At 35.2% G+C, this 27,802-nt stretch overlaps 1 protein-coding gene across 5 annotated transcripts in view; it reads right to left on the bottom strand.

Moving 5' to 3' along the window:
* COP1 (COP1 E3 ubiquitin ligase) overlaps window positions 1–27,802 on the bottom strand; it is a 246,479-nt gene that overhangs the window by 136,008 nt on the left and 82,669 nt on the right. For all 5 annotated transcript variants that reach the window (XR_003523023.2, XM_027611143.2, XM_027611142.2 and 2 more), the window contains 3 exons: window positions 25,726–25,783; window positions 10,735–10,849; window positions 5,707–5,842 (listed from right to left, as the gene is read on the bottom strand). Coding sequence is in view for 4 of the 5 variants with exons in the window: in XM_027611143.2 (XP_027466944.2) it covers window positions 5,707–5,842; window positions 10,735–10,849; window positions 25,726–25,783 (309 nt within the window). In the remaining variant the exon portion in view is untranslated. The remainder of the gene's footprint in view (window positions 1–5,706; window positions 5,843–10,734; window positions 10,850–25,725; window positions 25,784–27,802) is intronic.

The following is a 27,802-nucleotide window of genomic DNA, read 5'->3' as shown; positions in this document are numbered from 1 at the left end:
TTATTCATTTTTTAATGGAAAAGAAAATACAATGCAGAATTAATTTACAATGATAAGGGACATTAATCTATATTACAAGAGAACTATAATCTACATTATATTTTAGTTGAGTAGAATCACATAATTATAGGTAAATATATACATCAGGTCATTATTATAAACCTCCATTGTTATTTGTGCTGTTTCATATTCAAGCTACATTTCTCAAGCTTTTAAAAACATATATTATGCATTCCTACACTAGTTACGAATTTAAGGGGCGCCTGGGTGGCTCAGTCAGTTAAGCGTCCAACTCTTGGTTTCAGTTCAGGTCATGATCTCAGGGTTGTGGGATCAAGCCCCATGGCAGGCTCCTCACCGGGTGTGGAGGCTGCTTGGGATTCTCTCTCTCCCTCTGCCCCTCACCACCCTCAACTTCTGCACAAGCACACTGGTGCTCTCTCTCAAAAAAAAAAAAACAAAAAAAAAAAAATTTAAGTAATAGTGTTACACTGTTACTCCAAGCTAAAGTGTTTCAAAAACTTTCTTACATTACTTCTATAAAGGCACTGAAATAATACTAAGAGCTTTCCTAAATCCAACCATCATATCTGGCCTGTTCATGATTGTACTCTTAGCCTAGCCCACATTAAGGAGTCAATTAATTTTTGTTATATAAATTTAATCACTCATTTAATTAATTAGTTAAATAAGCCCCACAATGTACTGGATTTTCAAATTTTAATCACTCCAGTGCTTGATAAAGAAAACTCACATTACCAACACATAGGAAAAAAATGAATGCATGAATTCTTGTCTTACTCAGACTGTGCTAAACCAGCTGGAATACAATAAAAGGTTTACTGCAAGTCTCTTTAGCTATCAGCTTAAATTCCAAGATCAATATTCTTATATGTTAATAAAAATCTTCATCATGCAAATGGAAAACCATACATAGTAATGTATTGGACAAGTTAAAAATTGCCAAATTCCTGATCTGCATGAAAACATCTTTTTACAGTTTCTTAATTATATCTAGGAGATTTTGAACATAAACAAGCAATGTGATAATACCAAGGGATTACTAGTAATTGTGTTACATATGATACAGCCCTGTGGTTTTACAATGTTCGTATTTACATTCTTAAGGATATAAGGATGAAATGACATAGCATCTGAAATTTGCCTCAAAATATTAAGCAGGGGCACCTGAGTGGCTCAGTCAGTTAAGCATCTGCTTTCAGCTCAGATCATGATCCCAGGGTCCTGGGATTAAGCCCCACTGAGGGCTCCCCACTCAGCGGGGAGTCTGCTTATCCCTCTCCTCCCCACTCATGTTCTATCACTGTCTCTCTCTCTCTTTCAAATACATAAATAAAATCTTAAAAAAGAAATACGTAAGCAAAGAAAGAATGAAAAGTATAAAAGAAAGGGCGCCTGGGGGTGGCTAGTCGTTAAGCATCTGCCTTTGGCTCAGATCATGGTCCCAGGGTCCTGGGATGGAGCCCTGCATCAGGCTCCCTGCTCCATGGGAGGCCTGCTTCTCCCTCTTCCACTCCCCCTGCTTGTGTTCCCTCTCTTGCTGTCTCTCTCTCTCTTTCTCTGTCAAATAAATAAATATTTTAAAAAAACCAAAAAGTATAAAAGAAGAAAGGATAGCAAAATTGGATCATGCTGAATCTGGAAGATGGCTATATGAGGGATTATTATTGCATTCTCTCTATTTTTATATGTATTAGAAATTTTTATTAAAAATTTTTAAAGGATAGTGGGGCGCCTGGGTGGCTCAGTTGGTTAAACGACTGCCTTCGGCTCAGGTCATGATCCTGGAGTCCCAGGATCGAGTCCCGCATGGCTCCCTGCTGTCAGCAGTGAGTCTGCTTCTCCCTCTGACCCTCCCCCCTCTCATGCTCTCTCTCAAATAAATAAAAAATAAATAAAAATTTAAAAAAATAAAAATTTTTAAAGGATAGTCATCAAGATAATGAAGATAAAAATAACAAAAAGATAACTAGAAAATCCCAATATCTGAAAACTATTAAGATATGTCTCAATAATCCATGAGTCAAAAAAAAAATCAAATTTGAAACTTAAGTTTCTTGAACTGAATGAAAATGAAAATCCTATCTTCAATGCAGTAACAATGAATAGTCGTAAAATTATGAAAACATCTCCACTTACAGTAGCATCAAAAAAAATTTAGGAATTAATCAAAAGTGAAAGATGTGTGCAATGAAAACTACAAAAAATTGCTGAAAAAAATTAAAGAAGACAGAAATAAATGGAGATACATCTCATGTCCATGGATCAGAAGACTGAATATTGTTAAGATGCCAATATTACCCAAAGCAATCTGGAGATTCAATGCAATCCCTGTCAAAATCCCAATGACATTTTCTGCAGAAATAGAACAAACAATCTTGAAAAAGAACAGAGCTAAAGGACTCACTTCCTGATTTCAAAATTTACTACAAAGCTATAATAAAACAGTGTGTTGGAGCACCTGGGTGGCTCAGTCTGTTAAGACTCTGACTCTTGATTTTGGTTCAGGTCATGATCTCGGGGTCAGGAAATCAGAGTCCGGTGTTGGGCTCCATGCTGGGTGTGAAATCTGCTTAAGATTCTCTCTCCCTCTGTCTCTGCCCCCCAGCCCTCACTCTCTCGCTCTCTCTCTTAAAAAAAGTGTGGTAGTGGCATAAAAATAGCTATACAGGCCAACGAAGCAGAGAAGAGAACCAGAAATAAACCCTTCCACATATATATATATATATATATATATATATATATATATATATATAGTCAAATGACCTTTGACAAGAGTGGCAATACCATTCAATAAGGAACAGAGTTTTTCAAGAAATGATGCTGGGATACTGCATAACCACATAAAAAAAAGAATGAAGCTGGACCCTTACCTAAAACCATACACAAAAATTAACTCAAAATGGATCAGAAAGTTAAATCTAAAACACAAAACTACAAAACTCTTTTCATGACTTCAGATTTGATAATGATTTCTGGGATATGACATCAAAAGCACAGGCAACAAAAGAAAAATAGACAAATTAGATGTCGTGTAAATTATAAAATTCTGTGACTCAACAGACAGTATCAATGTAAAAAGACAACCCACAGAATGAGAGGAAATATGTACAAATCTGATAAGAGATTAATATCCAGAATATATAGACAACTACTGAAACATAACAACAAAACAATTCAAAACTGGGCAAAGACTTCAACAGAAATTTCTGTAAAACAAATGGCCAATAAGCACAGGAAACAATGCACAACATCCACTAGTCATTAGGGAAATGCAAAGCTAATCTAAGAGCTACCACACCTCACATCTGTTAGGATGGTGACTATCAAAAACAGAAAATAACAAGTGCTGGCAAGAATGTGGAGAAACTGGAAGCTTTATGCACTGCTGGTGGGTTTATAAAATGGCACAGCCATTGTGGAAAACAGTATGGCAGCTCCTCAAAAAATTAGAAATAGAATTACCATATAATCCAGCAATGCCATATCTGGGGATATATCTAAAAGAACTGAAAATAAGGTCTTGAAGAGGTAGCTGTTCACCGACGTTCATAGCAGTATTATTCACAACAGTTAAAAAACATGGAAGCAAACTGAGGGTTCTAGAGGGGAGGGGGTGGGGGATGGATTAGGCTGGTGATGGGTATCAAAGGGCACGTACTGAATGGAGCACTGGGTGTTATACGCAAACATTGAATCATGGAACACTACATCAAAAACTAATGATGTAATTTATGGTGATTAACATAATAAAAAAGAAAAAAGAAAAAAGAACATGGAAGCAACATATGTGTCCATCAACAGACAAACAGATAAGCAAAATGTGGCATATACATACATACAATGGAGTGTAATTCAGCCTTAAAACGTAGTAAAATTCTGATATATGCTACAACATGGACAAAAACTGACATTTTGCTAAGTGAAATAAGCCAGTCACAAAAAAACAAATACTGTATAATTTTGCTTGTATGAGTTACTCAGAGTAGTCAAAATAATAGAGAAATAAAGTAGAAGGGTGGCTGCCAGGATTCGGGGAAGATGGGAATGAAGAGTTACTGTTTAACGGATACTGATTTTCAGTTTTACAAGGTGTCAAGTATTAAAACGATGGATACTGGTGACACTTGCACAATACTATGAAGGTATTTATTAAATACCACTGAACAGCACACTCATTAAGATAGTTATTTTATGTTACATGTATTTTATCACAATAAAAATAAAATTTGGAAAAAAGAAAAAATACCACATCAAAAATTCATGGGATGCAGCTAATTCAGGGTATGGAGAGAAATTTAAAGCACAAATTATATTACAGAAGCAAATTTTCAACTCAATCACTTTAGTTTCTACCTTAAGAAACAACAAAGAGGCAAATTAAATCTAAAGAAAGTAGAAAAAAAAGAAATAAAGTTTAGAGCAGAAATCAATGAAAACTATAGAATATCAATAAACTAAGAGCTATTTGAAAAGACAAATAAAACTGATAAACTTCTAAACCAGACTATTAAGGAAAAAAAAAAATAAAGGCAAACAAGCTTCCAATATCAGGAATGAGAAAGGGAACATCATTAGAGAATCTAAAGACACAAAAGGATAATAAAGGAATATCATAAACACATGAATGCCAATAAATTCAACAACCTAGGTGAAATGGGCAAATTATTTTTTTTTAAGATTTTATTTATTTATTTATTTGACAGAGGGAAAGAGAGAACACAAGTAGGCAGAGCAGGAGGCAGAGGGAGAGGGAGAAGCAGACTCCCCACCAAGCAGGGAGCCCGATGCGGGGCTCGATCCCAGGACCCTGGGGTCACGACCTGAGCCGAAGGCAGACATTTAACCGACTGTGCCACCCAAGCGCCCTGGGCAATTCTTTTAAAGACACAAACTAAAAATAATGTTCAATCAAGAAAAAAAATCAATAACCTGATTAGTCTTACACTTCTTTTAAAAATTTAATTTATAGGGGCGCCTCGGTGGCTCAGTCATTAAGTATCTGCCTTCAGCTCAGGTCATGATCCCGGGGTCCTGGGATTGGGCCTCACATCGGGCTCCCTGCTTCTCCCTCCCCCACATCCCCTGCTTGTGTTCCCTCTCTCGCTGTGTCTCTCTCTGTCAAATAAATAAAATCTTTAAAAAAAAAAATTTAATTTATATTTAAAACTCTTCCCTCAAAGAAAACTCAAGGCCAAGATAGTTTCACTGGAGAATTCTACAAAATATATAAGGAAGAAATAATACCAATTCTTCACAAACTCTTCTAGAAAACTGAAGATGAGGGAGCCCTTATGAGAAGAGCACATACACCCTGTCACCAAAACCAGACAAAGACATTATAAGAACACAAACTGCAACCCTAAGAGATGAATACCATTAATCATTTCATTTTAAAGATGAAGACACTGAGGACTAAAGAGATTCAGGAACTTGACCAAGACCACAGAACTAAAAATTGGCAGGCAACCTGACTTCAGAACACAGGCTCTTTTTTTTTTATTTCCTTATTTTTTTTTAATTTAATTTTATTATGTTATGTTAATCACCATACATTACATCATTAGTTTTTGATGTAGTGTTCCAGGCTCTTAACTAGAACAATGAAACTGCTTGTTAAATTCTAGATTAAAATCTAGATACTCTTGCAAAAGTAAATAGTAAAGAGTGCTGCCCAATACTTACCTAGAGACTATGCTGGAACCATTATAGAGATCGCTAGCATATGACAATGTAGCCAAAGGTCGTACTGAATTATATCGAGTAAACTTAGACAAGCATTCCTGAAATTCATCCAACTGGCTTGCAGTTCGACTATCATCTACACGAAGAAAACAAAATAAAATAAATTTTACTGCAATGTAAGTCAAAGAGCAGTATATACAGATTAAAAAATATATTCTAAATATAAACAATTCTTAAGTATTTAGAGAATATTAGCATGCACAAATTATTTAGCTGATCTCTCAGCTTTAATAAAAATTTCTTAGTGGTTCATTGAAACACACTGTCTCTTTCAACACCAATAAAAACATACTGTAAATATTTTTAAGCAATAGTACCTTGGAAAACAAAAAAGTACCTCTGATCAAGAGAAATATAATCTTTTATTAAAACAAAAATCCCTTATCAATGGAGAAAATGAGGGTGGAGAGAGGAGTATATACACTGAGTATATTCGTTATTTTGAAGGAACACGTTTACAGAGATACATCTGCAAGCCCACATTTATTTACTATTAAAACACAATTTATAACATAATTTAGATTAAGAAAGCAATTGCTTTTTAAGTAAAAAGAAAGTGAAATACTTGTTCACATTATACTTTGATGTTTCTCAAATCAGTTATGAAAAGGGAGAAAACTGTAATACATCAATTATTCTCAAAAATAAAATACTTCTACTCAAATGTCTTGGTGGAATAGGGAAAACATTAATTCCATCCACTAGAGCACTGAATAAATACTTTGAGTAAAGCCCATTTCAGTAAACTATTCATAATTAAATTACGAGGAATTTAAATCACAAAATCATCTCATGAAAGACAGAATAAATACAGCTATCTATTCTCCAACCTAGAAACAAGACTACAGAGAAAGCATGAATAAAAAATCATTGCTTTTCAAAAATGCTTTAAGTTTGGACTTGTATTTTCCTTTCCAAAGAAAGAAAAGTAAAACACCCAATTTAGTTAGCTTCTTAACTGAAATTTGAAGTAAGACTGTTACAACACTGTTTTCATACCTTCTTCATCACTTTTAGCTCATACACAAACACATACAACTTTTTCAAGGTAAACTTTCGTGATATCCCCCCCACACACACTTTAAAGATTTATTTATTTGAGAGACAGAGAAAGAAAGAGAGAGCGCGCTCAAGCAGGGGGTGGGAGAGAGAGAAAGCAGACTTCCCACTGAGCAGGGAGCCCAACATGGTGCTCCAGTTCATGACCCCAAGATCATGACCTCAGCCAAAACCAAGAGTGGGACACTTAACCAAGTGAGCCACCCAGTTGTCCCATGATTTCCCCTCCTTAAATGTCCTCTGAAAATAAGTAGGCATAATGAAATTTAGATATAAGAATCATTAAGTCTGAGGTGCCTGGGTGGTTCAGTTGGTTGAGCGTCTGCTTTTGTCTCAGGTCATGATCCTGGAGTCCCAGGATCAAGCCCCATGTCAGGCTTCCTGCTCAGTGGGGAGTCTGCTTCTCCCTCTGCTGCTTACCAGGCTCATGCTCTCTCTCATTCTCTAATAAATAATAAATAAAATCTTAAAAAAAAATCATTAAGTCTACAGAGTTAAGGTACCAAGGACAGACAGTAAAGAATTGATTCAATTCATCCGGAGATATTAGGCTATCTTGAAGGTAACTACTGACATAAAGAAATTTATCTAACACTACTACAGCAAAAAACAATTACTAGTCTCTGATACTAAGCTTCTGTCTCCGATATTTTACATTTTAAAGATTTAAACACTAAAATGGCAAATTCATCTAACCTATATCAAAGGTTCCAATTTTATACTGTTTCCATTCTAAAAACAGCAAAAAACAAACCCAATTAGCATGCACTGTCATAATGTTACTTAAATAATGTTCCTGCTCCACAAAAATTCTTCTCAGTAAATTCAACAAATTGGAAATAAAACATGGGTTACTGCAGTAAAATGAATCAACTGTACTACAAAGTGGTTTGAATGTAACAACTAATTGGTTCTTTTTATATATAATCCCATTAACTCTGAGTATTAATATAATAGTGACTGGAAAGACACCTTAGATATTTGTTTAAATACTAATTTAATGTAAATCTATTCTTTCATATTTTGACACCAATCCCCAAGCATAAAAAAATTTACAAGCATTCAAGAATGTATATTCTGCTGAAGTCCATAATCTTTTCCTGGGTAGCTAAACTTCTGGGGCCATGATACCTATTCATTAACATCTACTTCCAAAAGCAGTTATAAAGAAAACACTAAAAATAATTACTTTAGTATCTGAAAGTATAGGGATTTGATTTTTATCTGGTTATAAAAAGGTAGGATCTTGTATGCTTGGTAGGTTTATGGTCAATAATCATACATATCTGCTAGCGTATTACTTTTCCTATTCCAATTACAGATTAGTTTGTGAAAGTGTGTTCAGCATGTCTTTTTTCTCTTCTAATGCTTTATGATTTACCTTCTCTTCCAATTACAACTAAGAGTCCAGGGCATTAATCTCTTAATCTTCATCTCTCATTTCCAGAGTTGAAAATTGAAAATCAGAAAGAGGGGATGGATTCTCATTTAAAAATATACAGAAGGAAAAACAAACACTATGTACTCCATTATGTATAAGTTAAAATTTCTTCTTCACAGTCAAGGACACTAGGAGGAACTTCATATTCAGCAATACGGTAAGTGTAGTCAATGTATAAATTCAGTAAGATAAACTTGAGACTCCTAAAAACTAAGGACAACATGTTTTAAATACAATATAACCATGCCCATAAAAATGAAAATCTAATCTTATCCTCCTGTTTTTAATTTATTCCACCTTCCAGTAATCTTACATCCCCAAAATAAATTGGTCTGTGACTACACCTTTACTATACCACAGCAATGCCTATGCTGCTAGTTATTTAAAAACTATTCCCCAATCTCTCTTTCCTACTTCTCTTTTTCTTTTAAATGTCTGCCATTTGCCTATGGATGTATTTCAACAATGCACCAACAAATAACATCTAACAGCGTTAATATGAACCTTTGCCAATCAGACTGTAAATATCAAACCACTTTCCAATTTCACAGCTTCCTATTGCACTTTATAGACTATTACAGAGGCTCAAAAAGGGGCTCAATTCCCAGGCAAAACAATCGAAGTTTCCCATCTTATAAAAACTGTTGATTGTTAATTGCATACACATTTATAAACAAAGCTTGTTCTCACCTAGAATTCACAGGAAAAATGGTATGTAAATCTTCTTTTTCTTCCACCACCTATCCTAGGGCAAATTTGTCCAAAGGTCCTAAGCAATGTGTAGATTTTTTTTTTCCCTTCAAATTTTTATTTAGATTCTAGTCAGTCAGCACACAGTGCAATACTGGTCTCAGGAGTAGAATTCAGTGATTCATCACTTAAATACAACACTCAGTGCTCATCATAAGAAGTGCCCTCCTTAATACCCATCACCCATCTAGCCCATCCCCTACTCACCTCCCTCCATCACCCCTCAGTTTATTCTCTATCTCTTCTGGTTTGTTTTCTCTCTCTTTTTACCCCTGCTCCCATATGTTCTCCTGATTTGTTTCCTAAATTCCACATATGAGTGAAATCATATGGTACTTACCTTTCTCTGACTTATTTCACTTAGCATAATACACTCTAGCTCCATCCACATCATTGTGCATGGCAAGATTTCATTCTAATTGATGGCTAATATTTCATTGTGAATATATACCACATCTTCTTTATCCATTCATCACTCAATGGACATCCAGGCTCTCTCCATAGTTTGGCTATTGTTAATAATGCTGCTATAAACATCAGGATGCATGTTGTATTTGAATCTGTATTTTTGTTATCCTTTGAATAAATACCTAGTAGTACAACTGCTAGATCACAGGGTAGTTCTATTTTTAACATTCTGAGAAACCGCCATAATGTTTTCCAGAGTGGCTACAACAGTTTGCATTCCCACCAAGGTGCAAGAGGGTTCCCCTTTCTCCACATCCTCACCAACACCCATTGTTTCCTGTGTTCTTAATTTTAAAAATGTGTAGATTTTAATACAAACATGCCTATTCAAGAGGAAACTAAGGCCAGATTTTTAACAACTAATAAAATATCACACATTTTTTTCCTGGGTGGTCCTCATTTTGAGCAGGTGTACTACTAATGATATCAGTTAATTGAGCACCTAATTTATATCACCTATAAATCCTAAAAAACAAAACAAAACATAGGGTTGGTATTAATGTCCCTACTTCATTGGTGAGCAAAGACACTGAGAAAGTTACAACTCAAGGAGAACTGCAGTAATGCAATGAAAATACCCTATTATGTCCATGATGTTGCGTAAGTTATTTCCTCTACTTTGAAGATTTTCTAATTATCTTATTTAGTTAATGAATTCTAGCTTTGACTAAATACAATCCTCTAAAATCCCTACAGTGATCATTCCCTTACATTTCCTCATTTTCAACTTGGTGTGGATTTTTCATTCCCAGCTGTATTAGTGGATATTCTTCTCTATTCCCCTAACACACTTATACAACATATAATATCACATAGAATTATTTACCTGTTGCTTTGCCCCACTGAATTTACAATACTCCCTGACAACAGAAATCAGTTCTTTCATCTTTTTATTCTTAGCACAAAGGACAGTGCTTAAAACTTAGTAAATGTTTAGTATTTCATAACAAGAGGCAAATGAATGCAACTTATTTTTAGCAACATATTCATGCTTGATTTTTTTTCTTAACTTTATATAGCTCACTACACAAAGATTAAAAATCCCCAAATAGAAGGGATAAAAACAAAAACAGCTATGGGAAACAAATGTTCTTCAAGATCTCTAAGAACCTCCACAACATTCTGGTAGAATATGTCGAAAAGACACACTTTTGTTTTATAAATAGGACTTTATATGAATCCAGCATAAGAAACTAGAAATGGATCTGACATATGAACTTGATATATTTTAAGAAGTCTGGAATATGTACCTGAAATACGAGACATCCTTGTGGAAAAGTAACATTGCTCTAAATCTTCAAAATGAGCAGTGAGTCGTTTTCTTCTTGATGCTAATGTGCTGTTATACCAAGGCTGTTTCTTTGTCTAAAGTAGTAACATAAGAAAAGACACTTGTAACTTAGAACAAATGATAGTCTTTTTCTGCACAGAATACCTAAATGATTGCATATTCAAAATATCAACATATTAAAATAACTAAAAATGGTAAATACTCATAGTTCTTAGACCATATTTTTCAATTTTTATTTTTAAAATGCAAATAAGCTCAGGGTCTGGGGGGCCAGGGACAGGAGTTGGGGTCCAGGTCCTGCCCCTGAGCCCAAGCCTCCTGGGGAAGCCTGGTTGTACTATGTAAGGAAGGGGGGGAAATCTATCAACATATCTCAGGTTACAGGGAGGCGCATAGGTGGGGGAGGGACTGGGTGGACCAAAGGCCAGAGGGGAGGGGCTTCTGGAGATGGAGAAAGACCTGAGGATGGGGCCAGTTGGGGGAGGAGGAGGAAGCAGCCTGATGGGGCCAAGGGCGAACTCCCAGCTGGGCTAGGCCCCTGGTTGGTACAATATGGTTTGTTTGCTATAAAACTCTAATCTTCCAGCCAAAAAAATAAATTAATTAAAAATAAATAAATACCATAAAATATGCAAATAGGCTCTCAAGGCCAATTTTATAAGAATGAAATAAGAACCTTCTTTCAACTCTCCAAATTAAATTAAAATAGAATCGGGGCGCCTGGGTGGCTCAGTTTTTGAGCGTCTGCCTTCAGCTCAGGTCATGTTCCCAGGATCCTGGGATTGAGCCCTGCATTGGGCTCCCTGCTCAGCAGGAAGCCTGCTTCTCCCTCTCCCACTCCCCCTGCTTGTGTTCCCTCTCTCGCTGTGTCTGTCAAATAAATAAATAAAATCTTTAAAAAATAATAAAAAATAAATTAAGATAGCATCCTTTATAACTACCATGCTAAATTTTAGAATTTTGAGAATTTTAATATGCAGAAATTGTTAGAAAACAATGTTCAAAAGGAAACTACTTTTTCATCATCCTTATATTGCAACCCTGTACTCTTTGAATAAGAGAAATGGTCCTTGATTGACAGAATATATATTTAAGTTAATACTGATTTTTTTTTTAAAAGATTTTATTTATTTATTTGACACAGAGAGAGATAGCGACAGCAGGAACACAAGCAGGGGGAGTGGGTGAGGGAGAAGCAGACTCCCCGCGGAGCAGGGAGCCCGATGTGGGGCTCGATCCCAGGACCCTGGGATCATGACCTGAGCCGAAGGCAGTCGCTTAACCGACTGAGCCACTCAGGCGCCTCAAGTTAATACTGATTATTAAATTAAGGGGCAATAATATGTAATATGAATGTACTAGTCTACCATATATATTAGAAGATCAGAATAACTAAATCACATATACATAAAGCCAGCAAACCTGAAATATATTGGCATATAAATCTATTTAAAAAATCTATGATCCTCAATATATAATATTGCCTACACCATATTAAATGAAAGGATAAGACAATTCTTTCCACAAATGGTTATTTTTCTATTATGCTTGAGGCCCACAGACACAGAGATGAGACAAATGACAAGAGCTTGAGATGACACAAGTTCATCGTAACTATACAATAACTGCAAATGTATTTAAGTAAGAAATATTAAGGTACTACCTTGAATAAAACACTCTAAAGTGAACCCCTGCTAAAACCAGGTGGCAGGTAAAAATCTTATTTTAAAGCAGTGCTTGAATCACAAGAAAGTAAGACAACTTCCAAAGATTTAACAGATATACAAGCAAATAAGAAGCTGAATTCAGAGACGTGATATTAAAGAAAACATAATGGTGCAGAGGAGGGGAAAGACAAAGAGGACAATACTTATTTGGGGACAAATACCAACAAAAGAAAAAACACTAAAACTGAGAGAAACTGAAAAAGAGAATTTCTGAACTGGAAGATAAATCTAAAGGATTTAACCAGAACTAAGGATAAAAAATAAGGTAGAAAATCTGAAACAGAGGTTAAGAAGTATAAAAGTATAAGGTTGAAAATATGGGCACTTAGAGACCCAGAAAACTGTAAAAGACTAAAGAAGAAATATTTGAAGAATTCATGTTGACAATTTTCCAGAACTGAAAACAGACATATATACAAAAGAAATTATTCCTATCAAGTAGGAAAATTTAAAAGAAATCAATAATTAGACACAGTAAGGCAAAACTGTATTTCTGTCCAAAAACAAAATGATTTTAAAATCAGACAAATAGGGGCCCTGGGTGGCTCATTCGGTTAAGTGCCTGACTCTTGATTTTGGCTCAGGTAATGATCTTGGGGTCAAGAGATGGAGCCCCAGGTTGGGCTCTGCACTCTATGGGGAGTCAGCCTGAGATGATCTCTCTCCTCCCTCTGCCCCTCCCCCCATCCGTGCACCCTCCTCTCGCTTTCTCCCTCTGTCTCTCTGTACCTCTGTCTCTCTCTCTCATAAATAAATATTTTTTATTTTTCCAAAGACCCCATCTATTTATTTGAGAGAGCGAGAGAGAGAGCTCAAGCACAAGCAGGGAGAGAGGCAGAGGGAGAGAGAAATGGAGAAGCAGACTCTCCACAGAGCAGGGAACCTGACGTGGGACTTGATCCCAGGCCCCTGGGATCATGACACAAGCTGAAGGCAGACACCTAACCAACTGAGCCACCCAGGTGCCCCTAAATAAATAAATCTTGAAAAAAAATCAGACAAACAGAAGAGAGAACTCACCTGACAGGACCATCACTTAATAGGTAAATACTGAATAGCAAGAAAAGAAGCTAGAAAAAGGAACTTTGGTTATCCTCAAAAAGTTGAAATAAAACAACTCCAATCTAAAATTCAGATCCTGAAAGAACTATCCTGCAATAAAATGAGCAATATTTTTTCATGTGAATGAAAACAAAGAATATTGCCTATAAGCCATTTTTTTAAAAAAATGTGTGAAATTGTGTGCTTAAAAAATTCGGTAAACAGGGGCGCCTGCGTGATTCAGTCATTAAGCATCTGCCTTCAGCTCAGGTCATGATCCCAGGGTCCTGGGATCGAGCCCCACATCGGGCTCCCTGCTCGGCGGGAAGCCTGCTTCTCTCTCTACCACTCCCCCTGCTTGTGTTCCCTCTCTTGCTGTGTCTCTGTCAAATAAATAAATAAAATCTTAAAAAAAAAATTCAGTAAACAAACTGGAAGGCCTGAAGCACAAAATGAAAAGAAGAAAACCTGTAATCAATAAGTAATTTTAAATACTGTTTGTAACATTAATTATAATATCTAAATTATTGGGCTTAAGAACATGTCAGAATAAATACACCAAAAAATGGCATATAAATCAGAAGAGTGAAGAAAGTTTCAATCTGGAGCACTTATGTTGTTCAAGAGAGTAATTAAGATATTAAATTTAATGAAAAGATGTTCAATATCACTAATCATCAGGGAAATGCAAATCAAAACCACAATGAGATATTATCTCACACATGTCAGAATGGCTAAAGTCAAAAACAGACACACAAACAAACAAGTGTTGACAAGGATGTGAAAAAAAAAGGAGTCCTTGTACACTGTTGATGGGAATGAAAACTGGTGCAGCCATTGTGGAAAACAGAATGGAGATTCCTCAGAAAATTAAAAACAGAACTACCATATGATCCAGTAATTCCATTCCTGGGTATTCACCCAAACAATCTGAAAATACTAATTCAAAAAGATACAAGCACCCTATGTTTATTGCATTATTTACAATAGCTGAACTATGGAAGCAGCCCAAGTGTCCACTGACAGATGAATGGATAAAGAAGATGTGGTGTATGTGTGTACACACACACCCACACACACGAATATTACTCAGCCATGAAAAAGAACGAAATCTTGCCATTTGCAACAACATGGATGGATCTAGAGGGTACAATGCTAAGTAAACAAAGTCAGTCAGAGAAAGACAAATATCATATGATTTCACTCATATGTAGAATTTAAGAAACAAAACAAATGAACAAAGAAAAAAAGAGACAAATAAAAAAAAGACTATTAACTACAGAGAACAAACTGATGGCTACCAGAGAGGAGGTAGGTGGGGAGATGCATGAAAAAGGTGAAGGGGATTAAGACTATACTTATCACAATGAGCACTGAGTAATGTACAAAACTGCTGAATCAATATATTGTACACCTGAAACTAATACAGCATTGTATGTCAACTATACTGAAATTAGATTTTTTTTAATCTTTTTTATTTATTTATTCATGAGAGTCAGAGAGAGAGAGAGAGGCAGAGGCAGAGGGAGAAGCAGGCTCCCCACCTAGCAGGGAGCCCAATGCAGGACTTGATCCCAGGACCCTAGGATCATGACCCGAGACGAAGGCAGACACCCAACCATCTGAGCCACCCAGGCGCCCCTGGAATTAGATTTTTTTAAAAAGATGATAATAACTTTAGATTCTGTTTAGATGTTAACTTTGGATCAATTTCAAGGATAACTACTGAAAGCATTTTAACAGAATAGGTAATGTTTAAAACAGTAAAGTGGTGGGAGAAGGGGGTAAAAATATAAGAGAAAAACACAAAAAGGAGAGAAATAGCAAGCATTAAAGAGTAATAAAGATAAATACTAATTAAATTAGCGATAGGAATTTTAAAATATAACTGTATGCTATCTGCAAAAAAAAAAACACTGAAAACATAAAGACACTAAATATCTGGAAGTAATAACATGAAAAATAATGTACTAGGCAAATTTAATCAAAGGAGAAAAAAACTCAAGATGAAAAAGCATTAATGGAAATGGAAATGGAAACAGCACCTGGAAATGCAAAACTCTCAACTTAATAATTGTATACCCAGTACACACATAATAGCACAGCTTCAAAAATATATAAAGCAAAAATTCCTAAAGAAATTGACAAACCCACCAACATAGCAGATTAACCTCATCAACTCAACTGAGAAAATGATATGACCTAGTTTAAAAGCTTAATTTAATGAATACATATAAAACACTGTAACCAATGAGAAACACATATTCTTCTTAAGCATACATGGAACATTTACAAAATTGGCCATGTGCTGTATCACTGAATATGTTTATAATCTCAACAGGGCAGAATTTCTTAAATGAAACACAAAGGGCATTAATTATAGAAGTTACAAATTCAGTAACTCAAATTAAGAACTTCTGTTCATCAAAACCCAACATTAGAGGCAAGAGGTTACAAACTGTAAAATGATCTTCGCAACATTCGCAACACCTAAGAAACAAGTTATTACTACTTTGAACATATATTAAAGCTTCTACAAGTAAATAAACAGAAGACCAATATTTAAAAATTGAGAAAAGACATGAAATGCTATTTCACAAAAAGTAAAGGCCAATAAATAAAACATGCTGGCTTTAGAGTGTCAGAAAAATAAGAATTAAAACCACAACTACCCTCTTTTCTTATCCACTAAAGTGGCAACCATTTACAGGTTCAATAGTACTGACAAGGATGTGGAGAAATGAACTCATATACTTTTGTGGTAGGAGCTTTATATTAATAAAAAGACTCTGAAAACAATTTGATATTATCGCAAAATACAAAAACCACTGATGTGTCTACCCTGTCATCCTCACTTCCTCTCCCAGGTACAAAATCTAGGGAAACTCTTGCACCTGTACATCAGGAGACATGAACAAAGATGCCCTTGATAGCAAAAATAAAACTCTACAAAAACTCAAATGTAGACAGACTGCACAACTGATAAATTGTGGTACATTAACAAAATGGAATATTATACCTTAGTGAAGATGAATCAACTACATCCACAGACATTAGGAACTAATCTTTGAAAAAACAAATCTCAAAAAACTACATACTATCATTGTTAGAAAGTCTACATATAGCCAAACCAAATAATATAGAGATACATATATGTACAGTAAAACTATTTTAAAAAATCAACACACTGTAAACAGAAATATCAGAAAAGTAATTAGTTCTGGACATAAGGTAAGGTGATGAAATTTGTCAGAAGCACAGGGGTAACTTGAATGGTTCTAGTAATTAACATTAAGAGCTCAGTTCAGTGTTTCTTTTATTGTAATTGTGCTTCTATTTACATATTCATGAAATATATTCCTTTTTATGTACCAACATAATTTTTATAAATTCTGAGGGGAAGAATCTGCATTTTTTTTTTTTTTTTTAAGATTTTATTTGTCAGCCAGAGAGAGAGAGAGAGAGAGAGAGAGAGCACACACAAGCAGGGGGAGCAGCAGGCTTCCCGCTGAGCAAGGAGCCCATGTGGGACTCGATCCCAGGACCCTAGGATCATGACCTGAGCCCAGGGCAGACGCTTAACAGACTGAGACACCCAGGCGTCCCCAAGAATCTGGATTTTTTAAAAAGGGATCTTGCTCAATGGAAACACAGAAAAGATTTTAGTCTGAAAGATTTAGTCTGAGAATGATTACAATAACAAAAACCAAGAATATAACAAAGAAGCAATCAAAACCACTGTTTGCCTTCCAGGTTTTATTGCAACTTTTTTTCACAATTATTTTGCTATTTACTCTTAGCTTTTCTTGAATTTATTTTTTCAGTGCAATTCCTTTCTAATCCATCCAAAATTAGATTGCTTTGTAATTCTTGGTAAAAATGCATTGCTTAGCTCATTGCCATATGTTAATTGTTAAATTTAAAAATAACATTAATATAAATGAAGAGAAATACACTAATTGTGAAGGGACAGATGTTTAAGAATATGAACTGGCTGTAAATAATCTACAAGGCCAATCATCAGAATGAATACCTTCAGGATAAGGTCTAGATCTATAGGTAGGATATAAATATGGTTAAAAATCAAAATGAAATGTTCATCACTTGTGTTGATCTAGATTACTTCTAAATAAAAATGGCCACATTTACCAAATGTCTGACTTATTCCACTTATACCATTGTGTATATATAGACACTTTCTCTATCCATTCATCCATTAAAGGAGAGATACTGAAACAGAGACATGTTTTATATATATATATGTTTTATACATATATGAAATATATATGATTGTATAAATATTATGTATTATATACTGAGCAGCATGGATTAATCTCAGCTAGTCTGAATTGCCCACATGGTTATCTCTAGACTCCTGCCTACATTACGGAATGTATTCACTAAAGAAAGATAAAATGATATTCTGTACCATAAGTCAGTGAGTTGTTCTGGAACAAAATATATTAGTCTGTCAGCATTGTTTAGTAATAATAAATGAATTTATGATTTGTACATGGTTTCAGTGGAGCCTTTAAAGGCTGGTCATGTAACTATAATGTACTGCTTATGTGACATATTTAAAATAAGAGATCCTGACCACAAGCCAACTTTGGATTCCTACTACTGAAGTACTTGAGACACAAGCCAGGAGTATTTCTAAACCTGGAGACAAAGCAGTTCCTGTGTGACCCAGTCTGGAAGGACAAAGAAGCCTGGACCTGAAATCGCCAGACCCCTTTCAATGAGTATCCTCCTTCTGCTTGGCTGTATGGTATCCACTGCCTTTAATCAAGCTGTTCCAAAAGTATAAACTATTTGACTCCTGTGAGTCCTTTCATTAATCAAACACTTAAGGTGATTAATATGTAATTAACACATATATATGTATAGATAACATAACATATATTATATATACACATACATATGTCTCCTAGGTCTCTCTGTCCACTGAAAAGGCCTACAAGCACTGACATTCGAGGACCAATGAGCACACTTAAAACCCAGATCTTGGTATTTAAATAACATTCACCATTAAAAGAAAATGGGGTTTCTTGGATACATCACTGATTCCAGGACTGGGGCAAGGGGATGCTGCAACATCTTAATGTCTAAGAATGTAAGAAGGTACTTAAAGAATGATAGGAACATGTCAAAAGAACATGGAAATCAACTTCAAAGAGTCCCAACCAGCCAAACATGGGACAATTTAAGTTAAAAGTGATTAACAGAGAGGTGCCTAGGTGGCTCAGTCGTTAAGCATCTGCCTTTGGCTCAGGTCATGATCCCAGGGTCCTGGGATTGAGCCCCTCATCGGGCTCCCTGCTCAGCGGGAGGCCTGCTTCTCCCTTTCCCACTCCCCCTGCTTGTGTTCCTGGCTCTCACTGTATCTCTCTCTGTCAAATAAACAGATAAAATATTTTTTAAAAAATGATTAACAGAATGAATTAGGAATCCATAAATCCATAAGGATATAAACAAAGAGGAGGAAAAGGTCTTTCTTACAGTAGAAATGCTAACTAATAAATGTGGAATAAGAAATTAAAAATTATCATTAATTATCATTTGGGCAATAGCCGTATCAATAACTATTTCAAGTAAGATTTATTAATAGCACAGAAGAGAGAAAATGGTAATTTTACAGTAGAGAAATATGACAGGTACCACCTTAATAAAGTGATCAGAGTTAACATCATCAGTATTGAGCAAAGAGGTATCCTATGCACCCAGATATGAGAAACTAACACAGAAGGGTGCAACTCTGTAGTATTCCTGGTTAAAAATGGATAATCTGTATTGAGTCCTAAGAAAACATCTGACAAACTCACAGTGAGGGATGTTCTACAAAATAACATACTCTTCAAAAATGTCAGTGTAATGTAAGACTGAGGAACGATAAGAATTTTAAGGAGATTAGAGAAGCATGACAACAAAATGCAACAAGTGACTGTAGATTAGTACTGAACAAGGAAAGTTTTTTCTTTCTGCTAAAAGAGTATTTATTAATGGTATTAATGGCAAAACTGCTGAAATTTAAATAAGTTATCTTAAATAATATTAATGATAATTTCCTGATTTTGCTAATTATACTAAGGATATATAATAATTCTAAAGCAAAATCAACAAGTACTTATAAAAGTCCAGAGGTATAAAATATTTGTTTCTGGTTTCACTTACATTATACTGTTAACACATTTTTTAATTCAACTATAAACATTTTATTTAAGAGGAGCACCTGGGTGGCTCAGTCGCTTAAGCATCTGCCTTCAACTCAGGTCATGATTCCAAGGTCCTGGGATCGAGCCCCAGGTCGGGCTCCTTGCTCTGCAGAGAGCCTGCTTCACTCTCTCTCCCTCTCTGCCTGCCATTCCCTGTGCTTGCGCACACACTCTCTCTTGCTCTCTCTAATAAATAAATACAATCTTAAAAAAGAATTTTTATTTAAGAGTAATAAAATCCTATAGCTGTACCATAGTTTCTCTAGGTATTCTATTATGATTGGGAGTATTTATTTTCCCAGAATTTTTACCTACATAAATAATACTAGCATATAATCTTTACACAGTACTTTGAATCATTTCTTATAATAAATTTCTATCCGTATAATGATAAACTCACATTTTCAGCTTTCGTCTTATGTATACATTGCCAAATACTCTTCCTAGATTACCAACTCTCTTCCCTTCCCTTTCCCTCTCCCAAACTCACGCACAACCACACACAGCAAAGAGTATTTACAATTTTGAAAAGTTCTGAACCATAGCTATTAGGTGACTCCTTTGAACCTTGTATTACTTCATATTTTGTTTTATTATTTGGGAAAGTGAGTATTATTTCATTTGTGACCGGGCCATTTGAATTTTCACGTTTTTTGAATTTTCACCTTTTTTGAATTTTCACTTTTTTTTTTGCCATTTTTTCTTTTTTTTACCCTATTTGGAGCTTTCATCAAAAAGACGAAATGGGGGCACCTGAGTGGCTCAGTTGGTTAAGCGACTGCCTTCGGCTCAGGTCATGATCCTGGAGTCCTGGGATCGAGTCCTGCATCGGGCTCCCTGCTCAGCAGGTAGTCTGATTCTCCCTCTGACCCTCCCCCCTCTCATGCTCTATCTCATTCTCTCTCTCAAATAAAATAAAATAAAATAAAATCTTTAAAAAAAAAAGATGAAATGGATATAAAAAGCTTTCATTATTTTGAAGCAACTAAACCAATTACCTAGCGTACTTAAAATACCTTTCCTAGTTTTTTAAAATGTTGTTCACTGTTAAAATTCTGTTTATGTAAGATATAGCCTTCTTTCTTAATTTCTACAATCCTATTAGTATTTATCTCATTATTTAGCTGATTTAGACTCTCACAGTAAGTGGTTTTCCACAAATGGTTTGGTTTCCTGGCTATCACAACACCATTTACTTAATCCCCACTTTCCCCACTGATCTGCGTAACCACCTTTACCACAGTCTAATAAGTTCTTCATTACTTTTGAGTTCGATTTTAAATTTTATTGTGCTCCTTTTGTTACAGCAGTCTTAGAATACATTTTAATAATTTATTGGGTAAATGCCCTTGTGATTATTATACCTCTGAATCCATTCATCCTACTAATGAACTTTAAAGTCGGTCACACTCCCTGCACTCTTAAAAAATATTGAGATTTTTATGGAATCACATTAAATTAATAATTATGGCAACTGGTCTATTCAAATTGTCCTATAATTACTTTAATCTCAATATTTTTAATTTTTCTTAAAAATTATATATTTCATTAAGACTCATTTTAATAGTATGCATAAGCACTGTCTAAATTATTTTAATCTACTACATATTATAAATCAATTTCAATTATATATTGAAACATTTTATATGAGCACTTTGTCTCCCTCTACACTCACCATCTTAAGATTTTTCCCAGCTTTGGGGCACCTGGGCGGCTCACTCAGTTAAGTGTCCACTCTTGGTTTTCTAGGGTTGTGATCTCAAGATCGTGAGATCGAGCCTCACATCAGCTCCACGCTCAGTGTGGAGTCCGCTTGAGATTCTCTCTCCCTCTCCCCCTGCCCCTCCTGCTTGTGTACTCTCTCTGTCTCTCTCTCTCTCTCCCGCTCTCTAAAATAAATGGATAAATCTTTAAAAACAAAAACAAAAACAGGGGTGGCTCAGTCATTAAGCGTCTGCCTTCGGTTCAGGTCATGATCTCAGTGTCCTGGGATCGAGCCCCGCATCAGGCTCCCTGCTCGGTGGGAAGCCTGCTTCTCCCTCTCCCACTCCCCCTGCTTGTGTTCCCTCTTCTGCTGTGTCTCTCTCTGTCAAATAAATAAAAAATAAAATCCTATCTTTAAAAAAAAACAATAAATGGGGCGCCTGGGTGGCTCAGTCGTTAAGCGTCTGCCTTCGGCTCAGGTCATGATCCCAGGGTCCTGGGATCAAGTCCCACGCCAGGCTCCCTGCTCAGCGGGAAGCCTGCTTCTCCCTCTCCCACTCCCCCTGCATTGTGTTCCCTCTCTAGCTATGTCTCTGTCAAATAAATAAAATCTTAAAAAAAAAAAAAACAATAAATGTATAGCCTTTGATACAAAGAATAAAGTGAGACAAGTACCTATTCAACCAAGTTTAACTGGTCTCACTCAAAAAAAAACAAAACACAAAGTCTTTATAATGGCCTAAGAAAGTCATGTGCCAAGTGGCCTCTGTTAAGTTTTATCTCATTTCTACTTTTCTCCCCACTGATTACTCCTCTCCAGCCACAACAGACTTCTAAACTATGTCAGGCATGCTCCTACCTCAGAGCTCATTTACTTATTAACCCTCTTCCCAGAACTTGGGAATCCCAGTGATACTCACATGGGCTTGCTCCCCCTCCACTTTGTTCAAAGGTAGTCTACTTTTATTACTATAAGTATCTCTCCTACTGGAAGCTTCGTTACAGCAGAGGTCTTTGTTTTGTGTTTGTTCAGTCATGTATCCCCAGAGCCTGTAATAGTGCCTGGTATATAGCAGGTACTCCAAAACATAAATACATAAATAATTTAAATTTTTTTAAAAAATCTCTTGGTTGAATAAATGGGTATTTAAAAGCATAGGCTCTGAAGCCATAATGCCTGAGTTAAAATCTCAGCACCCTCCTCTTATTAGTTATGTTACCTTTAGCAACCTCCTTAACTTCCGTATGCCACAGTTTTCTCCTCAATAAAATAAAAAATAATAGTAATAGTACTTACCTCATAGGGAAGTTCGGAGAATTAAAGTAGGTAATGCATGTAAAGTACCTTAATTACTTTAATATTCATGAACAGTAAGTGTAAAATAATGATGACTATGACTATTATTACTACTTTAATTCATTCTTGAGATATACTTCAAAATCTTCCACCATGTTTAAGTTTTAATTAATTTTCCAAAAATTTATATCAATTTTTGCTTTATATAAACTCCAATGTTATACTATGTCACACAAATTATTACTACTTTGGAGAAATATCACTTTTCTTTATGTGAAAAATGTTATCTTTTATGTTTTTCTCCTTGAGTTCTATTTTGGTAATGCACTTTTCTTTCTTTTGTTCTTGTTTTAGTTTTTACTATATTCTTTAGTATTCTTACATTTGACAGGCTTATCCTTAACTATTCCTCTATTTTCCATCCTTTTTTTGTCAATTTGCTTTAGGTCTATCTGTTCTAAAGAACATAGCTAGAAACGAAGGGTAGGCCTTCAGCACAATATGTCCTATCAGTTCTATCCCATAAACACTAGTAGGATTTCCTCCTCAACAACTTCCCTGTCCTCCAGCAGATGCTACGGTTGGAGTGATCCAGGAGACCCAGGCTTTGTCATCCTTAAGCACACTTCACACTCTCATGTTAGGCAGCCTTCCTAAGTACTTTTTTAATCTTCTATAAATTCTTTTAAGTTTTCAGTGTGAGGATAGTAATAGGTCAATGGGATTTCTGGTGAGTGAAGGTTGGAGAGAGATTAACACACTGACTGGCTCAGTATACTATCTCAAACCAGAAATCTCTTTATTACCTGATAATATCAAGTGCTGCTCTAAAAATTAAAACAAATAAACCAAAAAACAAAAAAAAAATCTATTCTTACTACTTTTCTTTTTCACCCAGATTCAACTTCTATTGTTTCTAGCTCACTGCTAGAAATTCAATTAAATATTATGTAAATGGCAATTACAGAAAAACCTTTTCTTGTTCCTCTATGAAGAGACTGTCAATGCCCTGCAGCCAAAGACCAACAGAAACACACACCTGTAGCTGAACAAGTTTTAATTATCGCTCACTGAAACAAAGAATATAACACACTGTGGGTAAGAGAGAGGTACCTCAGTTAAGAGCCAACTTATAGGATATAGGCTCATGTTAAGTGTTTGAGGGAGGGCTGTGGATGGGATGCTTTCAAGAAGTGGGGGTAATTCTGTGGTTGAGTATCTAGAAGGACAGAACACTACCGTAATACTAAAGTTGTAAATAGTAAAGCAACAGCAATTGTTCATATTAGCCAGGACATTAGTGTCTTTGGTATTTTTGGGGGCTTGCATGGTGACTTTGTTTTTATATGTGCTTAGACAGTTTATGAAGTGACCTTATATTTGTTTTACTTCATCACAGCCACAGAATGGATTTATCTGATGTTGATGTTTTGTGAGATTAGGGTCAAAAGGAAAACAGCAAGGTCCAACTGTGAATACAAAGCTGTTTCCAGATTCAAAGACTGCTTTTTCCTCTCAAGTTTTTAAGGTATGTTTCAACTTAATGCTTTAAAATTTCTCCTGATATATCCCATTATGTCTTATAAAAACAAGAAGATCAGGCACCTGGGTGGCTCAGTTAGTTAAGTGACTGCCTTCAGCTCAGGTCATGATCCCGGAGTCCTGGGATCAAGTCCCACATCCGGCTCCCTGCTCGGCACAGAGTCTGCTTCTCCCTCCTACCCTACCCCCTCTTGTGCTCTCTCTCTCAAATAAATAAATAAAATAAAAATCTTTAAAGAAAAAAAAGAAACAAGAAGATCAGGTGTTTTCACTGTTGTTCAGAAAGAGATGCGAACTAATCTATGAACTTAATATAAAATAATAGGCCAAATACATGCATGCATATGAAGATAACACAGGATGTTCAGAGTAGTTATACCAACTAACCATGAAAGTAATAGAAGTGGTCACCTAGGTAGTGGGAAAAGGAAAACACAAACAAAAGCTGCATGATCCAAAAGAATTTTCTTTTCACTTTGATAAAAATAACCACACTACACATAAAGCGAATATACAAATGAACATGCATTTAAAAACACCTCATTGTTTCCCTCTTACTATGAAGGATAATATTAAGACAATTTCTACAATCTGAATAAGATACAGGGATTAGATAAAAGCATTGTATCCATGTTAACTTTTTGAATTTTAAAATATATTGTAATTACATAAGACAATACCCTTGTTTTTAAGGAAATACACACTAAAGTATTTCGAGGTAAAGGATCATTATGTCTGTACCCAACTCAAACAATGCAGAGAAGAAAATTTATGTGTGCATAAGCAAAAGAGAGAATGAGAATGAACAAAAAAATGTGATCAAATGTTAACTTTTAGACAATCTAGATAAAGGACATAAAGGAGTTCCTTTTACCACTTTGGTTATTTTTCTCTAAGTCTGACATTACTTCAGTATAAAAAGTCAAAAAAAAAAAAAAAGTCCAGCCTCAAAATTAGATTTGACAAATACCAGCAACCCCAAGTTAAAGATGGAGAAAGTAAACGTCAAAACAATCATACCATTAATTAGAAGAGAGGTAAAGCTGAAGTCTATTTTACTCAAATCTGTAGTTTACTTCCCACAGAAAAGCTTAACATTTCCAACATAATGATAAGTAATTCATCAATAGATTATAAAGATCCCTGAGAAAAACAATGTGCTGATTATTCATAATTTCATCTTACAGTATTTCCTTCCTCTCAAGGTCTCATGTTACTAGTATTCAAAAAAATTTTTTTGACTCATCATTTAGCACATAAATAGCTGTTTATGCATCAGAACTATCTAAGTCCCAATCAATGCCACAGCACTCAAAACAGTTACGTTTGTGACAGGACATTCCAGTAAACTAATCTACGACTTTAAAACTCAGATGATTATATTCATTGTACCACAAAAACATACTGCTAAATATATCATTTACCTGAGAACTGCCACTGAAACCAGGAGGTTGGCTGTATTCTGTAGAATCAATAATACTACTGCAAAATGAAGAGAGAAAAATATGATTTCAGTGTTTACATTATTCTAGCAACAGAAAAAGTAAATCTAAAATACATCATATCTAAATCCAGTATTTCTTATTTCTAAGCAAAGAAAATATTTATTGCCAATAACTTAGATACCAAATAAATGCATAACCCATAAACAATCAGCAAATAAACAATTTATAAACCCTTCACCCCACCACCTTAAACAAACACACCATGAAAGAATATCAATAGGAAATAATCACAAAACAAGTGTATACAGAAATGTATCTGCTTCAATTTCATTTTCAGATAGGAACACTATTTAAGGAAAAAAGGACTTAAGAGTATTAGGAAAAGAGCACAAGCAATCCATCCAAGTTACAGTTAAGAGGTCCTGTTAGGCCACTAAAAAGCTACAGTGTCCTCAGACACATACTTTGTAACCACTCCATTTCCTCATCTTCAAAGTGAGATGAGTGGGGACTATCACTAGATTATCTAGAGTCCCTTCCAGGTCCAAAATATTACGATAAACATCTCATGTGAAGGAAAATTACCAAAGGAATAGAATAAATGATAACCCATAATCTTTTTTTCACAATCCAATACCTATACACTAGTTTTCTATACCTGATCAAAAACATAATCTGCTTTCTGCATTGGTTCTTTTTATTTGGTTGTAACGTCTCCGCATTTTTCTACATAAGTATAGAAGAATCTCTGAAACTATCTTTTTTTCCTATTAGTTCTATCTTTACCACGCCTACATTCTTCTTATCTTTAAATTAGCCTCTGAAGACCATTAACCCCTGAAAATGGCAAAACATCTATCAACCATGATAAACCATAGTTATTTACATTTTTAAAAATTCCCCTTCCCTATTACCACTACAAATAATATTTATATTGTCTACCCTAATGAAATTTAGGCAAGTGAAGGTATGGATTAAGTTGTCTATACACAAAATCATTCTTTAGTATTCAAATAACCCCAAAAGTTATAACATGAGAGGCATTCTTAAGGGCACACAGAGTGGTTGTGAATATTACCCTTGAGCAGCTAAATGACTCTGGGCAAGTTGTTAATCTTATTTGATCTCTAGTTTCTCCAACTACTAAATAAGGAAGAGACTTCAGAGAGGTGTGAAATTTAAAAAAGTATGTTCTCAGTATAATTCCAAGAAAAAAAAAACATTTGATATACTTTACCCTCTATTAACACATATAATTAGTCAATAAAATACAACCTCACATTTAAAAAAGTAAAAAAAAAAAAGTACAATAAATTAGATGGAAATGTCCTCACAATAGTCTTAAAAAATGCAACACATACTAAAAGATCTTAATTCCTTGTGTTTCTAACTATTCCTACAGTAAGGCTCAATTATACAAGAAAGAGCCTTCAAAGCACTTACACTACAAATTAAAGAATTAACACAATCTTGTAATGGGTTGCTTTATGGGAAATATAACCAATGATCACTGTCCTTACAGAGTCATGCACTGGCATGACTAGATCATGTGCTACTTTTAGTATACTCCATCTAGGGACTAACAAGACTAAAAATGAAAAAACATGCATTCAAAATCTCTCTGTTCAGGTCCCCCCGGGTGGATCAGTTTAAGCGTCTGCCTTCAGCTCAGGTCATGATCCCAGGACCAAGCGCCACGTCAAGCAGGGTCTCAGGCGTCAGGCTCCCTGCTCAGGAGGAAGTCTGCTTCTCCCTCTCCCTCTGCCCCTCTCTCACTCTCTTTCAAATAAATAAATAATAAATCTTTTAAAAAACCAAAATCTCTCTGTTCCTTTTACTAATGAAATCTAATCCCCTAGCATTTTTATAAACATTAATAAAATTATGTAGCTGCATATTTAGAAGTCAGTAGAAGTCAGTAGCATTTCTAGATATTATTTTTTATGGTATTATAATTCAGATTGGATTGGAAGCCTGAATAATGATACTGATATATCAGTGTCTACAGTGAGATAACACTACATGCCAAATACATATTTTTAAAAATACCCACCAA

This window comes from Zalophus californianus, chromosome 10 (assembly GCF_009762305.2).
Source record: "Zalophus californianus isolate mZalCal1 chromosome 10, mZalCal1.pri.v2, whole genome shotgun sequence".
NCBI classification, from domain to species: domain Eukaryota; kingdom Metazoa; phylum Chordata; class Mammalia; order Carnivora; family Otariidae; genus Zalophus; species Zalophus californianus.
This window is presented reverse-complemented; position numbering and strand designations above follow the sequence as displayed.